Source organism: Eubalaena glacialis, chromosome 4 (assembly GCF_028564815.1).
Source record: "Eubalaena glacialis isolate mEubGla1 chromosome 4, mEubGla1.1.hap2.+ XY, whole genome shotgun sequence".
Classification (NCBI taxonomy): domain Eukaryota; kingdom Metazoa; phylum Chordata; class Mammalia; order Artiodactyla; family Balaenidae; genus Eubalaena; species Eubalaena glacialis.
In genome coordinates this window covers 26,757,455-26,775,717 of record NC_083719.1, presented here as the reverse complement: position 1 = coordinate 26,775,717, position 18,263 = coordinate 26,757,455, and the positions used below count along the sequence as shown (strand labels likewise).

At 44.9% G+C, this 18,263-nt stretch overlaps 1 protein-coding gene across 2 annotated transcripts in view; it reads left to right on the top strand.

The window, feature by feature from the left end:
- MTMR12 (myotubularin related protein 12) overlaps positions 1-18,263 on the top strand; it is a 65,044-nt gene that overhangs the window by 13,143 nt on the left and 33,638 nt on the right. For both annotated transcript variants that reach the window (XM_061187687.1, XM_061187686.1), the window contains exons 2-5: positions 12,849-12,909; positions 15,568-15,710; positions 17,055-17,127; positions 17,979-18,109. In XM_061187687.1, coding sequence (XP_061043670.1) covers positions 12,849-12,909; positions 15,568-15,710; positions 17,055-17,127; positions 17,979-18,109 — 408 coding nt within the window. The remainder of the gene's footprint in view (positions 1-12,848; positions 12,910-15,567; positions 15,711-17,054; positions 17,128-17,978; positions 18,110-18,263) is intronic.

Genomic DNA, 18,263 nt, shown 5'->3' with positions numbered 1-18,263 from the left:
TGCAGTGGCTTTTCTTGTTGCGGAGCGCGGGCTCAGTAGTTGTGGCTCGCGGGCTCTAGAGTGCAGGCTCAGTAGCTGTGGCACACGGGCTTAGTTGCTCCACGGCATGTGGGATCTTCCCGGACCAGGGCTCGAACCTGTTTCCCCGGCATTGGAAGGCATATTCTTAACCACTGTGCCACCAGGGAAGCCCTATTTATTTATTTATTTATTTATTTATTTATTTATTTATTTATTTATTTATTTAGCTGGGTCTTAGTTGTAGCACGTGGGATCTTTTAGTTAGGGCATGTGGGCTCTTAGTTGCGGCATTCAGGATCCAGTTCCCTGACCAGGGGTTGAACCTGCGCCCCCTGCACTGGGAGTGCAGAGTCTTAACTGCTGGACCACCAGGGAAGGCCCAGGAAGGCTTTGCAGAGGACTTGAACTGTGTGGACAGTGGACTGGACGAATTGGGTGGGCGGGACTGGGGAGAGCGGACTGAGGGGTCCAGCGGCTGCGCCGGGGGCTGGATGGCGGGAGCAAGACTCCGATCAGGGGAGCGCGCAAGGTGCGTGCTGGTGGCTGGAAGGAAGAGCAGCAGCAGGCAAGGACGGGCGTGGACGGGTTCTGGAGCTGTTAAGGAAGCAGAGCAGACAAGATCATGAGAGGCAGGGGATAGCCGAGAATGACTGCTGGGTGTACGGTAGGGCCAGAGTCCAGCAGACAGCACGTTCGGCGAGGGGCGGGGGGAAGTGATGAGCTGACTTAGAAATGTGAATTTGGAGGGTCTGAGGGACATTACAGTGCATGTGGCCAGGAGGCTGTTCGGGGTCCAGATCTGGAGCTCTGAAGAGAGATCTGGAGTAGCGATACATTTGAAGGGAGGAGGGTTGTCAGCATATGTTGTGGGAGAGCTTCTCCAAGGAACAGAGGTCCTGTGGACCCTGCCCAGAAAGGAGGTGAGAAAGAGCAGCCAGCCAGAGTGTTGGTCGTTTGGCCCGGAACGCATTTCTGCGGATTTTCAGGTCTCAGTCTAAATGGCACTTCCTGAGGGTAGCAGTCTTTGCTGACCCTCTCCGAATGCGGTTAGGTGTGTCTGCTGTGTTCCTGTTGTGGCCTCCCGCACAGCGTAGCAGTGTACACGAGTCATTACTGTTGCTTGTGCTGTGGTCAGACTCCCGTGTGCTCTGAGGAGGTCGGGGCTGTGCCTTGTGTTCACATCTGTTTTTGCTGTGCTGGTACAGCAGGTGCCTAAGAAATGACAGTTTGGTCAATGAAAGAGTGTCTGAAAGGCCAGGGGGAGGAAACTGTCCCGGGGGAGGAAACTGTCCCTGGGGAGGATGTGGTCGGCGGACAGGAGCAGGTTTATTGTAGTGAAGGGCATGGCTCTAGACAGGCAAACCCAGGCTCAAGTCTCGCTTCACTTAACCTTGGTCAACCTCATTTTCCCCATCGCTAAAATGGGAACAGTAATGGCAGTTAAGAGTTGTAAGAATTAAGTGAGATGATGCGTAGAGAGATAACCTTCTGCAGGTGTCTAATGTTTATTGCACTGAATACCCAGTTTTCCAGTTATTATTTTTTTGTCTGTCTAAACATCTTAAGGGCAGAAGTCAGTTCTTCATCTTTTTATACTGGGCATTTGGTAGTTAGGTTACTCAGGAGCTGTTGAAATGAATTGGTATCTATTGGCGGTGTGTCATCTTGCACCTCTGAGTAACCAGACATACAGCTTGAGTGTTGACTCACTGGTTTCGCTGCACAGGCTCATGGGAACCCTGTGCTTTGGGCCACTCCTTCTCAGAGACGTAGTTCTGAGAGGAGACCAGATGGACACCTCGTAAATGCTGGGCCACCTGTATGAGGTGGGTCGCAGTGGGTGTGTCTCCTTTGGGCTACAGGCTTGCTGGAGAATGGGTGGCAGTTCTCACGTCTTGTCTGGCACAGACGTGGCCAGAATAGGAGTGCTTCTGGCTCCGCACGGGGCGAGTTTCTTAGATGTGAGGGCAGTGGCAGCTGCGTGTCCTGGGAATTGTGGATACTCACCGTGGCAGCAGGAGCAGATGTAGCTCCTTTTGACCTGTGGGGTAAAATGTGCGGAAACTGGAAGACTTGCTGTTCATGCCCTTTATCCTCTTTTTAAGCTAAAACAAACATAAAAAAGTAGCCATAGCATTGGGGTAAATGTTGAAATAGGAATTAACCCAAAAACCCCAACCTTGATCCTCCCACTCTGGCAGAACTACTCTCCATTTATGTTCATGCCGCTGTTCTAACTGAATTCAGGCCACTGAGATACCCTAGTTTTGAAGACTTGGATGTTCTTTGACCAGTGCCAGCAGTCTCTGCTATTCTTTTGTGCCATAATAGCAAGCTTTGTCCACACGCAGATGGAGTAGCAAGAGGTGCTGCACAAACCACAGGGATGGCGTTTAACGCCCCATTTGTTGAAAATTTGCATCATTTTCAAATGAGTTCCTTTTCAGGCCTCTTGCAGAGAAAAGTCTGTCAGCATAACTAGTAGAACCAGTTCTGCTTGATTGTTAAAGAACTGTACTTTTCTAACCTTCTTTTCTTACACATTGAGCATGATACTTAATTGGGGTCAGTAACGAATTTTATCTCACGTGTCATAGCTCTGGAAGTACGATTGTGACCATTTGCTGATTAGGCAGCTGGGCAGGGAGTATCAGAGTTGAAGGGTAGTGGGATAGAAGGAGCAAAGGGTTAAGGGGGACTCCGGGCCCTTCGCCGAAACCAGGTGACAGTTTCAGAAGCTCCCAGTGCTCCAGAGAACAGGGCTAGTGCGGAGGCAGCTGTCCCTGGATGCTGGTTGAATTTCCTGTGAGATCCTGGGATGATGCCAGGCCCATCCACGGCACCTGCTCTCCTGCAGTTCTTACTGGACAGGCTTCATGACTTCTAGTGTTTCTGGATTAATACCACGTACATGACAGCCTTTAATGGAATGTTCTTTACGGTATGATGAGAGCACTTGGTGATGCCACCCACGTCAAAGCCCAAGCCTAGATATTGTCTCTTAATCTCCTTCCCATGTGTTTCTCTGTTTCCTGCTGGAGTGTTTTTAAAAACCTCTCATTACCTAAAGCCATTATTAATTAAATTACTCAACGAAATCTTCTGAGCACTTACTGTTTGCAAGGCCTGTATTGGATTCTGGGACAATGTGGCGAGCAAAAAAAGGACCTGCCCTCAAAGAGTTTGTAGATTGATGGGGAGATAGACTTAAATAATTACATAAATAAATGTGAAATTGCAATTATGACAAGCGCTAGGAGGGAGAGATACACGGGGCTGTAAGAACGTGGAAACAGAGAGGGCTTCCCAGAGGAAATGACCCTTGTCCTGAGGTCCAATGGATACTTAAAATTCACAGGGCAAAGAGGGAAAGGAGACGCATTCCAAGCAGAAGGAACTTGGACTTAAGATAGGAAGGGGCTTGGCAGGTACGAGAGGCTGAAGGAAGGCCAGCGTGGCCAATGTGCAGACTGAGGAGGAGGATGGTGGGAGAGCAGGGGGGACAAGGGGGTGAGGACCAGGCTGTGCAGGGCCTCCTTGCAGGCTTTATCAGGTTGTGGCCCTCCTCCCACCAGTAATCCAGAGCAGACCGTGTTGTGAAAGGATCACTGCCGCTTTAGGGTGGAGAATGGATAAGAAAGAGGCAGAGGCAGTCGAGCAGGTGCAAAGCTGTTGCAGTGGTCCGGGTGGGAGATGATGGTAGCTTGGACCAGGGTGGTGCTGTGGGGGTAAGAGAGGAGCATGGGCTCTGGGCGTATGTAATGGGCGGTACTGATCGGATTTGGTGGTGAAGGACTGGGTATTGAGGGTGAAGGAGAAGGAGATGTCAAGGGGGACTCTTAGCATGACATGCTCTTGAAGGGAAGCACAGGGTAGCCCAGACTGTACATAGCAGTGTTATTTGCAGTTGGAGCCTTCCCTGGAGTGTGGTACATCGAAGATTCCTGCTGAACTCTCGAGGGTTGGTTGGGGTGACACCCAGAGACTAAAGCCTTGGAGGACCCAGTGGAGTGAGTCATAGGAGGTGAACTCTCAGCTGGTGTTGAGGAAGCCCCCGAGTTCTTTCCCATGTAGCGGCCATTACTCCTGGGGGGTAGATGTATTTTGTTTTTCTGCTTCTGTCCTTTCAGGCTCTGTTTGCCTCTCCAAAACAATTTTAGGCTTTCCCTGGGCTCTTTTATTGATGCTTGCTTTGACCTGGTTTCAGGTGGGTCTAGCAGATACATTCACTGATCTTTCTGTCCTGTTTTCCTTTTTTTTCTTCGTTCCACAGAAGAGGTAGTGTGGCATCATGTAAGAACACAGGCTGAGCCAGCTACCAGGTTTGACTTCTACTTCCACCACATTCTTCGTCTCTTCTCCATTCAACTATGCTCGTTCTCCCCGGATCAACAACAAAAACTTTGAAATATTATCTCCGTATTTGTTCTTTCTGTGTTTTTCTTGTGGAGTTCAAAAAGCTACTATAAAAATACGGAGGCAAAGGAACTGTGGGGCATAGCTGATGAGTACTCTCCATTTTGTGCTCCCTACCTTCTCCCCACCACCCATACAGGTCGCTTCCCAAAGTAAAGGAAAAAATTCACTTTTTTTGAGGGGAGGGTTTCTTTATGATTCCTCTTTGCATACCCCGACTTATTGGAGTCCTCTAGGTTATTTCTCTTCTCAGGACTGGTGTATGTTTTGATTTGGGGGGTGGAGGGGTGGTTGATGGTAGTGGTGATGGTGCTTATTTTTTTTTCCTGAGTTGATTATCTTGTAAGAATTGATAGTGAACATTTATACTTTTTTTGAAGTATTAACCAGAGACAGGTTAGATATTAGTGATGATTGCCTGCAGCGTGGCTCCTTTCTTCCAGTGCGCAAGTGCTTATATAGGTTTTTATTCTCAATTTGTTACCATCTTTCAGTAGCTTAATCTACTTTGTTTGGTTGTTTTTCTGGCCGCACCCCGCAGCTTGTGGGATCTTAGTTCCCCGACCAGGAATTGAACCCAGGCCTATGGCAGTGAAAGCTCTGAGTCTTAACCATCGGACCACCAGGGAATTCCCAGCTTAATCTACTTTGAATAAATTCAGCAGTCGGGAAAGCTTACCTTTTGTCGGCATGCCCGGCATGCCGGAGCAGTCCCTTCCTCAGATGCAGGATTCTCTTAAGAAAGCCATTAGTTTACTCTTTTGGTCTTATAGTGGGTTCAAAGTACTTTCTATTGCAGAAGAAAAGACACCAAAGGACAGGACCTAAGTCATTGTAGAAAACAAATCCTATTAACAGAAATATGCCGTTTCTTTTTCTACGACTTCAGATATTACTGTGTAGTCCAAGTCTAATGGAATTAGGACCAACCTTGATGTTGCTAATTGCAGGAGTTTCTGATCCACAAAAAAAAAAAAAGAATTGAGAAGCCTCCTGAGTGGAGTCAATTTAGTTTCATGTGGGAAACAGGATTGAGAGAGAAGCAGAAATTATTCTACTCAGAATCTTGAATAATTGCAACTCAAGTAGTGTGTTGGAATTCTTTGTTTAGTCATCAAAAGAAAGGAGGAGGGGCTTCCCTGGTGGCGCAGCGGTTAAGAATCTGCCTGCCAATGCAAGGGACACAGGTTCGAGCCCTGGCCTGGGAAGATCCCACATGCCGAGGAGCAACTAAGCCCGTGCGCCACAAGTACTGAGCCTGAGCTCTAGAGCCCGCAAGCCACAACTACTGAGCCCATGTGCCACAACTACTGAAGCCTACGCGCCTAGAGCCCATGCTCCGCAGCAAGAGAAGCCACGACAATGAGAAGCCCGCACACCGCAACAAAGAGTAGCCCCCGCTCACCCCAACTAGAGAAAGCCCACACACAACAACGAAGACCCAACGCAGCCAAAAAATAAATAAATAAATAAATAAATTTTATTTAAAAAAAAAAAAAGAAAAGAGGAGAAAAAAGAAAGGAATCAAGAAGCATAGATTCTGCTGGGTCCAACAATTGTAACAACTCCCATTTACTGAATATGTATGCCAGGTGTTTACACCCGTTTCTCTTCATATCCTCATACTGAGGTGGTATTGTTTCCATTCACACAGGAGGAAACCAAAGCTCAGTCAGGTTAAATGGCAAGCCCAAGTTCATGTCTGTAATTACCAGAGCTGGGTTTGGACTGTGGCCTCAAGTCTGTATTATTTATTTTCAGTACATGCACAGAGAGAAGTTTGGAGAAGCCAGGGGAAAGACAAAACTTAAATTGTCAGTACTAGGCTGTGCTAAAAATACAACTCTCTGCTTTAAAGAAAGGTAAATTTTCTTCTAAGATACACATGGATTCCCACCTAATATGTAGATGCAAATGCATTTCTCCCCTCAGGTTTTCTATTTTAGCAGAGAAAACAGAGTATTAAGTGTCCATTTTAGACCAGTGGAGCGACTTGGAGGAAATAAAATGTTTGTGTTATGTCTTTTTAGCACTTGGTGCCAGATGTGATAGAAGGAAATTGTGTTTTGGAACCTTTAGGGATGTTATGTTGCCTTTTGGAATTTGCCCTTCTGGCTGGATAAAATTAAACTGAGAATAACAACTTCGGTTTTTGACTCAGAGCCCTTGTAAGCAGTGAAGGGTTGATGTGAACATTTATAAGCGTTTTGGCCTATGAGAGCTTCATTGTAGAGACCCCCGCTCCATTCTTTTCAAGGTCAGTGATCATCTGGCAGGGCCCTTCCCTTTTCCTGCCTTTGCTGAGGGGCCCTAGGTCCATCACACTTTCGAGATGTGGGCATTCTGAATGTGAACTCGGTAAGAAACTAGTTTTTGAGAACCAGTGGAATGGAAACGACCAGGCTGCTTTGCAGCCTCTCAGCAGATTCTCAGGAGTGTAGCTGATGTTAGCTTTCACGGGCTTTTGTCCTATATGAGGCAAATCCTTGTACAGTGGAGTAGTTTTCTTAAGGGCATTTTTCTAATTTGTTCTAATCAGTTTTGTAACAGGAGACTGGTTTTCTGTTATACGCAATGGCTGTGACGACTCTTTTCTTTTGTGGTAGGAAACTGGAGACCGTGTTTATTGGAACTAGGACACAGCAGCGAGGAATGTGGGCTCTGGAGTTAGTCGGGGCTTGGGCCGAACCCTTGGTTAGTGACTTATTTTCCTATAAAAGGGAAGTTCTTGAACCTCTTTAAGCCTAAGTTTCTTCAACTGTAAAATGGAGATAACGCCAGTCCTAGAGTTGTTGTGAGGATTAATGAGATACTAATGAAGTGTACTTACCTGGCACATCATAGAGCTTAATAAATGCTGGCTCTTAGCATTATAGATAAAAGCGTCTGGTCGAAGTGGAAGCTGGGACTGACAGCTTGTGGAGGGCTTTGATTGCCGTGCGCAAACTTGGACACACCTGTCTTTACTGCTCAGAAGTCTTTTTCACTTTGTGATCTTCAGCAGTTTTCCAAATAGGTGAGGCTGCTGCACGATCTGTGTTTTGGATAAGTAAAGTCTTGTGATTTGTTTCATGGCATTCGAGGCAGGGGCTCACATGCTCTGGATGGTTAGATTATTTTTGGATGCTGGCTTGTCAGTAGCGGTGTATATCTTACTGCATTATTCTGACCTCTCCTTTCCCTCTCTGCAGCTGAAGGAAGTCGGATGAATAGCGGCAGCTTTAGTAGGAAGTCGAGCACTGTTAGGAATCTTGGTGGTTTTTCTGTCACCCTATCCAGTGTTGAAATTCCCACATGCTTCACGAGATATGTGACTCCTCCATGACTTAGCTGCTTGGTGGGTTTTCCCTTTTCACAGACCAATTTTTGGTCGGCAACTTGTTGCCAACATCAGAACGTATTTAACATTATTCTAGAGAAGAGGAGTCCCTACTTTTAAAATGAAAAATGTGTACTAAGCTTCTGGGGCATTTTACAAAGACGAGGGTGAGTGGGGAAAATGTCTCCAGTCCTTTCCTTTTTTCTCCCAGGAAATGCTTCTGGTGGATTCATTTTCATCCCTTTGAGAACATGCCATGTTGTGACAGTGTTTTAGAATGGAGAGCAGGTCTGTGGGAGTCTTCCTTTGCCATTTCTAGTGAGAGAAAGCCACCAAGGACCCTGCCTCCTTCCTGGGCGCGAATACTCAGGCTCACGAAGCAGGCAGTGCAGCTCCCGCTTCCCTTCTCCCCTGCCAGTCTTACTCGTGAGATTGGTGGCTCTGACATTGGTTCCCAATCCTGCGGCCCCGGATATATTGCACGTTGACATGTGGCATGACGTGATTCTGTCATCTGTGGTTTCTCAGTTGTTAGTGCAGTTGATCTAAGTTGATGCCATTGGTGACAATCAGCAGAACCACTGTAGCTAGTTTTTGCTAACGAGGGGATCCATTTATAAAGATACAGGTGTGGTTCATGGAAGGGTGGGCCAGAGGCGTGGCTGGGCCTCGCTAGAGCCTGGAAAGCCATGGAGTCCAGGCTGTGATTGCTTTTGTGTCTGGGTTGGGCTTTTATCTCCACGTATCTTCTTCACGTGTCTCATTCTTTGCAGAACAGCTTTCTCCGCGGCTCCGTATTTGTGGCCAAATCTGCAAGTCTGTAGTTGAAGCACCCAGTTTGATTAGCTTCTCTTGGCCCTTCAGCCAAATTAATGGGGAGATAAAACAATTAGCCGTTTGCGGGCACTGCTGTCTGTTAGCCCACGCAGGTGATGGGGAGGAAGTGGCCCTCTCCTGGAGGTTGGGGGCGCAAGGAACAGTTGTCTGGGGAAGGGGCGTTTTGGGTAGGACAGAGTTCTAAAAGATGTCACCTAATTGTCTTGTTTATGGAATGTAAACAGAATATCACTAACCATTTCAAGAATTGATGTATGTAGGTAGTTTGGGGTAGTATGACATCTTTATCATCGGAAGATGATACTTCCTCGGACGTAACAATAGGGTAGTCTTCTCCGTGCTGGCTTCAGTTTTTGAACTGAATTCCAAGCACTAAAGATGATTGCTAGAGTTTTCTAACAGCTGATTGAATTTAATGAATAGCTTTGCTTTCCTCAGAGGAAGATGATAAACCTGTCAAAAATACCTGTGCTTTAATTTAGTTCTTTGTCAATGACAGATGATGAAAACTCTCAATGAGAATTTCTAAGTTACCGAAACACTCATAGCATTTACATATGCAAAAATAGTCCCTCTTGTGTAACCTAGAGCAATGCATCAGGATCATCTGGGGAGCTTCTACAAAACCTGAGGCTCAGCTGCATCCCCCGCACTCTGATTCCGCAGGCTTGTGTTGGGGCCTGAGTGTCTGCAGAGGTAACAGGCTCCCCAGATGATCCGATGCTCCACAGGTTTAAGAACGCTGCCTCAGAGAGGCTTGATTTATTGGCATCTCCTGGGATGGAAATCATAGTCATCTCCCAAACAGACCACACGCAAAACAGGTTCTGTGAAGACACCATGACTTTGTTCTTGTTCTTCAGCCTCAAGACGGGCTGTCTGGGCTCTCCCTGCGTCAGCCGTACCCAAGTTTCTTCTAGTGCCGTGCTTCAGTCTGAATCAACAAATTCAGAAAACTCATGCCAACCAGAGACTTCTACCCAAAACAAACCGAAAATATTCCATTTTTATTTGTTGACAGAACTGGTTGTGTGTTGTAGAATTTCCCACAGTCAGGATTTGATTGGTTGCATCCCCATGGTGTCATTTAACATGTTTTTCTGTCCCGGTATTCAACCTATAAATTGGTAGGTTGACATAGCAGCTCAAGCAGATTGAGATCAGATATTTTGGCAAGAATTCTTCATAGATGGTGTGGTAGGTTGATGAGGGGGCCCAACATGCCTCTCTATTTGTTATGTTAACAGTCATTCTTTTTCCAGTTTTTTACTGTATGATATTTTTTATTCTTATTATGGAAAAATTTGATTTTGACCCACTAAATTGATTTACAACCCACTAATAGATACAAGCCCTAGTCGGAGAAACACTGTTCTAGAGAGGGAGATAAGCATGCACATGGATACTTAAAAAGTAATATTATAGGTGCTAACAGAAGAATGTATAACATGAATATTTAGTGTGGGGATAAATTTGTTTATGAAAGTAATGAAAATCTACATAAAGATGTAACCCCTGTTGAGTCTTAAAGTTAACAGCCATTTATGATTGTTGTTTTGGTCCATTAATTCATTAAGCATTGCTAATTATCTTTGACTATCTGATAAACACTGAACCCAGCATAGAAGCATTTGAAGATATTTTTATTGAGAAACAGTGACACAGAACCTGGCCTTGATTCCTTATTAGAAGTGATTGCATCCCATTGCACTGCCGTATGGTTTTAGGTAACTTAGAATGAGGAAATATGTTGCCGGCCGCCTTTACTGAGCCCTGGTGTGCTGCAGAGTGGATGGCTCAGTATTGACTTGATACGTTCATATTGGGTTGGCCAAAAAGCGCCTTTGGTTTTTAAGTAAAAATAAAAGACTTATTTTTCATTTTCACAAAGAACTTTATTGAACAACGTATTCACCCTTTGTTCCACTACCTTCTGCCATTTTTCAGGCAACTTCATAATTCCATCTTCCCAAAACCTTTTATCTTTTTGAGCAAAGAACTGTTCCAGGTGCCTTTTACAGTCTTCCAGGGAATTGAAATATTTTCCACTAAGAGAATTTTATAAAGACCAAAATAAGTGGAAATTCGAAGGTGCAATGTCTGGTGAATACGGCGGATGAATCAGAACTTCCCAGCCAAGCTGTAACAGTTTTTGCCTGGTCATCAAAGAAACATGCAGTCTTGCGTTATCCTGATGGAAGATGATGTGTTTTCTGTTGAGTAATTCTGGACGCTTTTCATCAAGTGATAATTTCAGTTGGTCTTGCTGGGAGCAGTACTTATTGGAATTAATCGTTTGGTTTTCCAGAAGGAGCTCATCATAAAGGACTCCCAGTCCCACCATATACACAACATCACCTTCTTTGTTGTTTTTTAAAATTATTATTATTTTTTTTATTTTTGGCTGCATTGGGTCTTCATTGCTGCACGTGGGCTTTCTCTAGTTGCGGTTAGCGGGGGCTACTTTTTGTTGCGGTGCGTGGGCTTCTCACTGCAGTGGCTTCTCTTGTTGTGGAGCACAGGGTCTAGGCGTGCGGGCTCATAGAGCACAGGCTCAGTAGTTGTGGCGCACGGGCTTAGTTGCTCTGGGGCATGTGGGATCTTCCCGGACCAAGCTCTAACCCGTGTACCCTGCGTTGGCAGGCGGATTCTTAACCACTGCGCCACCAGGGAAGTCCCAACATCACCTTCTTTGGTTGAAGACCAGCCTTTGGTGTGGTTGGTGGTGGTTCATGTTGCTTACCCCACGATCTCTTCTGTTCTACATTATTGTACAGTATCCACTTTTCATCGCCTGTCACAATTTGTTTTAAAAACAGAACATTTCGGGCTTCCCTGGTGGCGCAGTGGTTGAGAATCTGCCTGCCAATGCAGGGGACACGGGTTCGAGCCTTGGTCTGGGAAGATCCCACATGCCGCGGAGCAACTGGGCCCGTGAGCCACGATTACTGAGCCTGCGCATCTGGAGCCTGTGCTCCGCAACAAGAGAGGCTGCGATAGTGAGAGGCCCGTGCACCGCGATGAAGAGTGGCCCCCGCTTGCCGCAACTAGAAAAAGCCCTCACACAGAAACGAAGACCCAACACAGCCATAAATAAATAAATAAATAAATTTAAAAAATAATCTGTTTTAAAAAAAAAAACAACAGAACATTTTCATTACATTTAAGTAGAGAATCGCATCCAGAAATACAGTCAAGAAGGTATTTTTCCGCTTAACTTACGTGGAACCCAAACAATCAAAGTGATTAACATAACCAAGCCAGTGCAAATGATTTTCAGTGCTTGATTTGGGTATTTTGAATATGTTGGCTATCTCCCGCATGGTATAACGTTGATTGTTTTCAATTAATGTCTTAATTTGATCACTACCAACTTCAACTGGTCTACCTGACCATGGAGCATCGTCCAGCAAGAAATTTCCAGCACGAAACTTCACAAACCACTTTTGACACGTTCGATCAGTCACAGCACCTTCTCCATACACTGCACAAATCTTTTTTTGCATTTCAGTTGCGCTTTTACCTTTCTTGAAATAATAAAGCATAATATGCTGAAAATGTTGCTTTTTTCTTCCATCTTCAGTATTAAAATGGCTACACAAAAATTCACCAATTTTGATAAGTCTTTTTAAATGCACAGCTGTCACATACAATCTAACAGAATTATTTCAAATGAAGTTAAAGACAACTAAGTGCTACTAGAGCCATCTTATGGAAAAAACCGAACAAACCTTTTGGCCAGTCCAGTAGTTTCCTGTTCTTACCTTCAAGGCCTTTACGCAGGTTCATTTTCTCTCAAAACCCCACAACAATCTTCCTTTGTTTTCGATCCTTGATTCTCACTGGAGAAAGGGGAATCATTCTGTGGACTGTCTTCCATTCTCTTTCTGACTCTGCTTGAGCTGCTTTTCTTTGCTATGTGGCATTTGTTCCTTTATATGGGGCGTGCCCATCCCTGACCCTCCACTTGGGACAGCTGATAGTTGTCAATTCTAAATAATTAGTGTAATACATTGAACCAACTTGTTGAAATTTTCTGACTTCCTTTAGTTAAAAATACTTAAAAAAAACAACACTGTAAATCAACTATACTTCAATTAAAAAACAAAACAAAACAAAACTTAGCTTGTCAAATAAACAAAAAGCTCCTGAGCGAATATGATGTTTTAGTGTGTATTCTGAAAGTACGGCTTTATGTTATTCATTTTGAGCCCTTAAATAAACAAAAATATTACCCTTTTCTCTTCTCTTTTAGGAAATTCACACAAACGAAAAGGAAGTAACAGAGAAGGAAGTAACTCTTCACTTGTTGCCAGGTAACAGTCATGTTAGCATCTTACCTCATGTGCAATTCAAAGCCAGTGATAAATTGTGTCATCCCTAGTAGCACTATATATAAACTCCTTTGTTTTCATCCAGACAGTGTGTGACAGTAATGAGTTGGACAAAAATATCAATGTCTTTAGTTCAGTAACTGCATACCTGGGACTGAGTATTCCAACAGCTACAAAGAATTTTTGTTTCCCCTTCCCCATAGCTGATGAAATTAAACGTGGGAAATTCTCACCTCTTTTGTAAGCAAATGAGGTCTTTTTTCAGGGTGCCTTACTTGGCCCCATCCAGTATTCTGGTCCCCAGTCAGGAAGATCCTGGTCCCCTGCAGATCCCTACACCCGGCCCCTTGGGGTTTAACCAACCCTGGGGCTGCCAGGGCTTTGCTCTTTGGTCATCACCGAGGAGCCTGGATTGGTTGGATTTCTTCCTTCCTTCCTTTCTTCCTCCCTCCCTCCCTTCCTCCCTCCCTCCCTCCTTTCTTTCTTCCTTCCTTTCTTCCTTTCTTTCTTTTTTTCTTTTTCTTTCTTCCTTTCTTTCTTTCTCTTTCTTTCTCTCTTTCTCTCTCTCTCTCTTCCCTCTCTCTCTCTCCCCTCTCTCTCTCTCTTTCTCTCTCTCTCTCTCTCTTTCTTTCTTTATTTCTTTCTGATGGAGGAGAGTGACTCTATAGCTTAAGTCAAGTTTTAATCATTTCTGCATTCAGAAACAAACTTCTTGGTGGTGTAGCCTCTCCATATATGGGGCTATCCAGTGAGTTGTGCATTCGATTGTTTTGCTACTTTCTTTTTTCCAGTCCCAAATAGCTTTTTTCATAAGTATTTTTAGATACATTTCCCAAAACAATTGAGTCCTCATTCTGGTTCTTTTAATTTTATTCCATTTTATTGAGAGGATACGAATATGTACAAGTTTCTGACTGATCCACCTTATTTGGTAAACATATCAGAATCTCTAACTTTTTAAAAAATGTTTTTAAGTTTCAAAGGCTTTTCCCTATAATAATGGCCTAAACCTCAATCCATATATCCTATTGTATTTCCTCTTCTTGGATTATATTGTAGATTCTGAAATTTACTTTTGTCTTTAGCTTAGTGTTATGTACATTCTCCCAACCCCTGGATTCCTGACAGCCTCTTCTAGGTGTGCAGCCCAGGTTTCCTAGATTAAACTATGATCTTTTCCAGCTCATGCCTCCCATGACCTGAGACTTTGAACGTACAAGCTGACAAGTGTGGTACAGGTCGCCGTGCTTGCAGAGCCTCTCCTGGATGTCGTTTTAGCCCCTGTGTGCCAACTTCTGGTCTCCAGTGCCTGACCATGGACCCATATGGCTTGCCTGGTCTTGGAAGAGGCTCGCCATTAAAGTTGTTTTACACCAGGAGTTGAAAGCACAGGAAGCCTTGCGCACGTGTCTTCTACCTCGGATTCAGCTGAAGCACTTTTTCTGGGACTATTTTAAACCCTAATGAGGCCCTGACTTCACTGTTTTCTTCAAGCCCGGTGGTCTCTGTAGAGGCTGACCTGGTGACAGAGCCATCTTCCTGTATTTCTATTGTAATTAACCCCTTGGAAGAGAGAAAAAAACAAGATGAAATATAATATGTGTCCCCTGATAGTCTTAGTGTCTGAAATTCTTCTTTGTTTTCATAGTGAAAGTTAGAATAAATGAATTTTGAGCCAGATGGTAAATTTAAAGACATTGAAGGAAATATCCAGAGGGAGATTCTAAGGAGAAGATGGTTACCTGTTGGATGAGAAGAAAATTCCTTTTTCTTTCTTGTAACAAAGTATTTACACTTAGTTTTTTTTATTTTTTTATTTTACACTTAGTTTTTCATTTCCCCTGTATCCTTCTTTTTTTCCTGCCCTTACGCAGGCATCCAGCCCTCATGAGCCTCTCCGCTTCCTGCCTATCCCTAAATCCTCATCTTTTTGACTATAGTGAGAAGTACTCTCTATCACCAGGAAATACAGCTCTCATGCTGCTGGGCGTCTGCAGATAGAGCAGGAAAGGTGACACACTGAGAGGAAATACTCTCAACTAAGAAAGAGAGGAAACAGGTTTTTTTCCCACAAACCTCTGACCTCCCTTTTCCTCCCATCCTTGTCCGTGGAGCCAGAATGAGTGCAGTCGTGCTGCACCCCTGTGCCTGAGGAAGCTGCCTTAGGGCCCCGGGCCAGGGAGACACCCGCCCTCTTTCCGCAGTTCCGGGGAGAGGAATGGCCCACCCTCACAGGAAGGGGGGCTCCAGAGCTACGTGCCAGAGCTCGCTGGCCAGCCCTTCTGGCTTTGCTCACTTGGGTACCGCTTCTCCAGAGCTTCTGCTTGGGTCCAAGTGATAAAAGCACTAAGATCTGTGTTTGTAAGTGTAGCCGAGATCATTTCTACCTGTTTGGACACGTCCATTATTCACAGTGAGAAGATAGAGAAGTGCGCCGTGTAAAAGTGTATCCGAGTCATTGTGATCTCACTTCTCCACGGTCCCCACTCTGCCTCGTCTTCTCCCCTAGGTTTCGCAGCTCCTGTGTGCTGTGTTGTGGTGTGCGTTTGTCTTACCGGAATAGAGCCGGGAAGCTTGTACTGTTTGCGTTCTGCATGTTGCCTGAGGACTCTAAGGAGGACTTGTTTTGGTTTTGATCAGGTGAACAGCTGCTCTGTGAAGCCAGCACGGTACTGAAGTGTGTCCAGGAAGATTCCTGTCAGCGTGGAATCTATGGGAGGCTTGTCTGCACAGACTTCAAGATTGCTTTCTTGGGCGATGACGAATCTGCCTTGGATAATGATGTATGTATGAGCTGCACTTGGCTGAGTTTGTGGGAGCACTGCATTGCTGGCCCCATTGTCTTTTCTCCCAGCTTCTCAATAACTCGCCCCTAACGCACGTAAACACAAAGGCCAGAGTCTTTCTCACCACTAGTCTGCTCTCTCTCCTTTGGGATCTCCTTTCAGTGGGAGGACCATTCTGCCGTTTCCCAGCAGTGCCTCACGTCACGCTGGCTTGCGTTTGACCTCGTAGGTTGACACCGTCAGCTTTTTATTTTCTTCTGTATTTCAGCACAGTACCTATCACTCATGGGAATCACATCTCCCCAAATATACTAGTTCCCCATGTTTTCTCTATACTGAACTCTTCCTCAAATTTAGGAACTGAATTCAGTTATGAAACTGGTGCTGAATGCAGCACTGAGTTTGGGTTTACTTTGTGTTTGCTCTGTGCTTGTAAGGCTTGTCCCCCTTAGGAAGAGTGAGCAGTGGAGTGAGGAGGGAACACCCGCACCCCTCAGGGCGCGCTGGTGGCAATGGGAACCGGCTGGCCCGGCCACGCCAGCGCCCCACCACCTGACAGCATGGGCTTCTGTGCAGCTGTTGCTGTAGCGGCCTGGTTCCTAGTCCTGTACAGAGGCAGCATTTACAGAGCTTGAATCTCCCGGGATTTTCTTCCTGCCTTCTCATAGCTTTGTCACTCACCTGTCTGCATTTGTGTGGAGAAATCTGAACCTATGTGCCACCTACCAGCATCTCTCAGGGTGTTGTGCATGCGGCCTGGTGGGTCGGCCTGGGAGCAGCCGGGAATGGCATGTCCTGCCTGGGTTTGAAGACGAGTGTTCGCAGCATTTCTCACACACTTCACTCCTTCATCGTCCCTTTCCTAGGGATGTGACTACATTTCCCTGTTTGCTTGTGTAGGATATATACCTTTTCATTTATTTTTTCTAGCTTTACTGAGATATAATTGACATTTAACGTTGTATTAGTTTAAGATGTACAACGTGGTGAATTTGGTGTATGTATATATTATGAAATGATCATCACAATATGTTTAGTTAACATCCATCACATCACATAGTTAAACAATTTTTTTCTTGTGATGAGAACTTTTAAGATCTACCCTCTTAGCAACTTTCAAGTGTACAATGCAGTATTATTCACTCTAGTCACCATGCTGTACATTACATCTCCAGGACTTGTTTTATAACTGAAGTTTGTGCCTTTTGACCACCTTCACCCATTTCCCCCACCCACTCCCCATTTTTCTTCATATGCAAGTGGAGGATGGTGATTTGCTCTACCTGTAAATGTCACAGTGCATAGCAAGGAATCACAGTTGTTTCCTTTTGAATTTTTTAGGAAACGCAGTTTAAGAATAAGGTTATAGGAGAAAATGACATTACCCTCCACTGTGTTGATCAGATTTATGGAGGTGAGTATCTGTTTTCCCCTGGGGTGTTGCCAGCCTTTGAAAGTATAGCTGATAATGATGAGTTTTTTTTTTTTTTTTGGTCCTTTATAGTTTACTGAAATTTCTTCACATATTTATCTTGTTTAAATCAGTTTTATGGATGATAAAATTGAGATGCGAAGTGGCTTATTTGGGGTCACTTAGCTGGAGGAGCTTGGACTTGAACATGGATCCTGTTCTTTCTAGTACTCCACGGTGCCATTACATGATAGATGTTGATCATATGTCAATGTTAGCTGTGCAGATCTCACTTTAAAGGCTCACCTGATAAAGGTCTGTCGTACCACACTCGAGTGCCTTTTCTTCTGACTAAACAAAGCCTCTCTGGGCTCCACTTCTCTATTTTTGTAGTCAGGGCTTTGTCAGAAATCATTCAGTAGCCATTTATGGTGTTCCCAGCACCAACAGGTACTGCGTGGTCCAAACTCTGGGATAGGGAGGAGGGTGTCAGGAGGGGCCCCAGCCATAAACCTGGGAGTTGACTGTCCCAAAAGCAGGTCCCTAGCGATCTCCCATCTTTCGTAATCTCAGCTTTCAGAGCTGGGTTTCCTGCAGGAGTCAGTTCTGCCAACAGTGGCCAGTCCATTTGGGTCTTGTGCTTCCTCGGGAAGAGTGAGGAGCCCTGGCTCTTCCAGAGAACAGGGCCCCTGCTGGGTGGGACTGGGCCCTGCTGACAGCTACTTAGAAGCTGGTGCCTTTCCTCTCACTTTTGAGAGGCGCCCTTGGAAGTTAAGAGTCTACCTTGTTTCTTTAGCATTAAATTGTTGTCTTATAACATGATTTCCCTTCTTGATTTCACTGTTGATGTGTAGTGTTTGATGAGAAAAAAAAGACTCTCTTTGGACAGCTGAAGAAATACCCTGAGAAACTCATCATCCACTGCAAAGACCTCCGGGTATTCCACTTTTGTCTGAGGTACACAAAAGAAGAGGAAGTCAAAAGGGTAACTAGTCGCATGTGTTTTTAGGTTTTATTTCCCATCAGGTTTTCCCCACTTCGGTTCTTGCTTCCATTGCACGAAGGTTGAGGGGAGCCTTTCATTCTGTAAAGTTGAAATTGGTTATAATCGCATGTGCTTTGACTAGAATTGAGAGAGA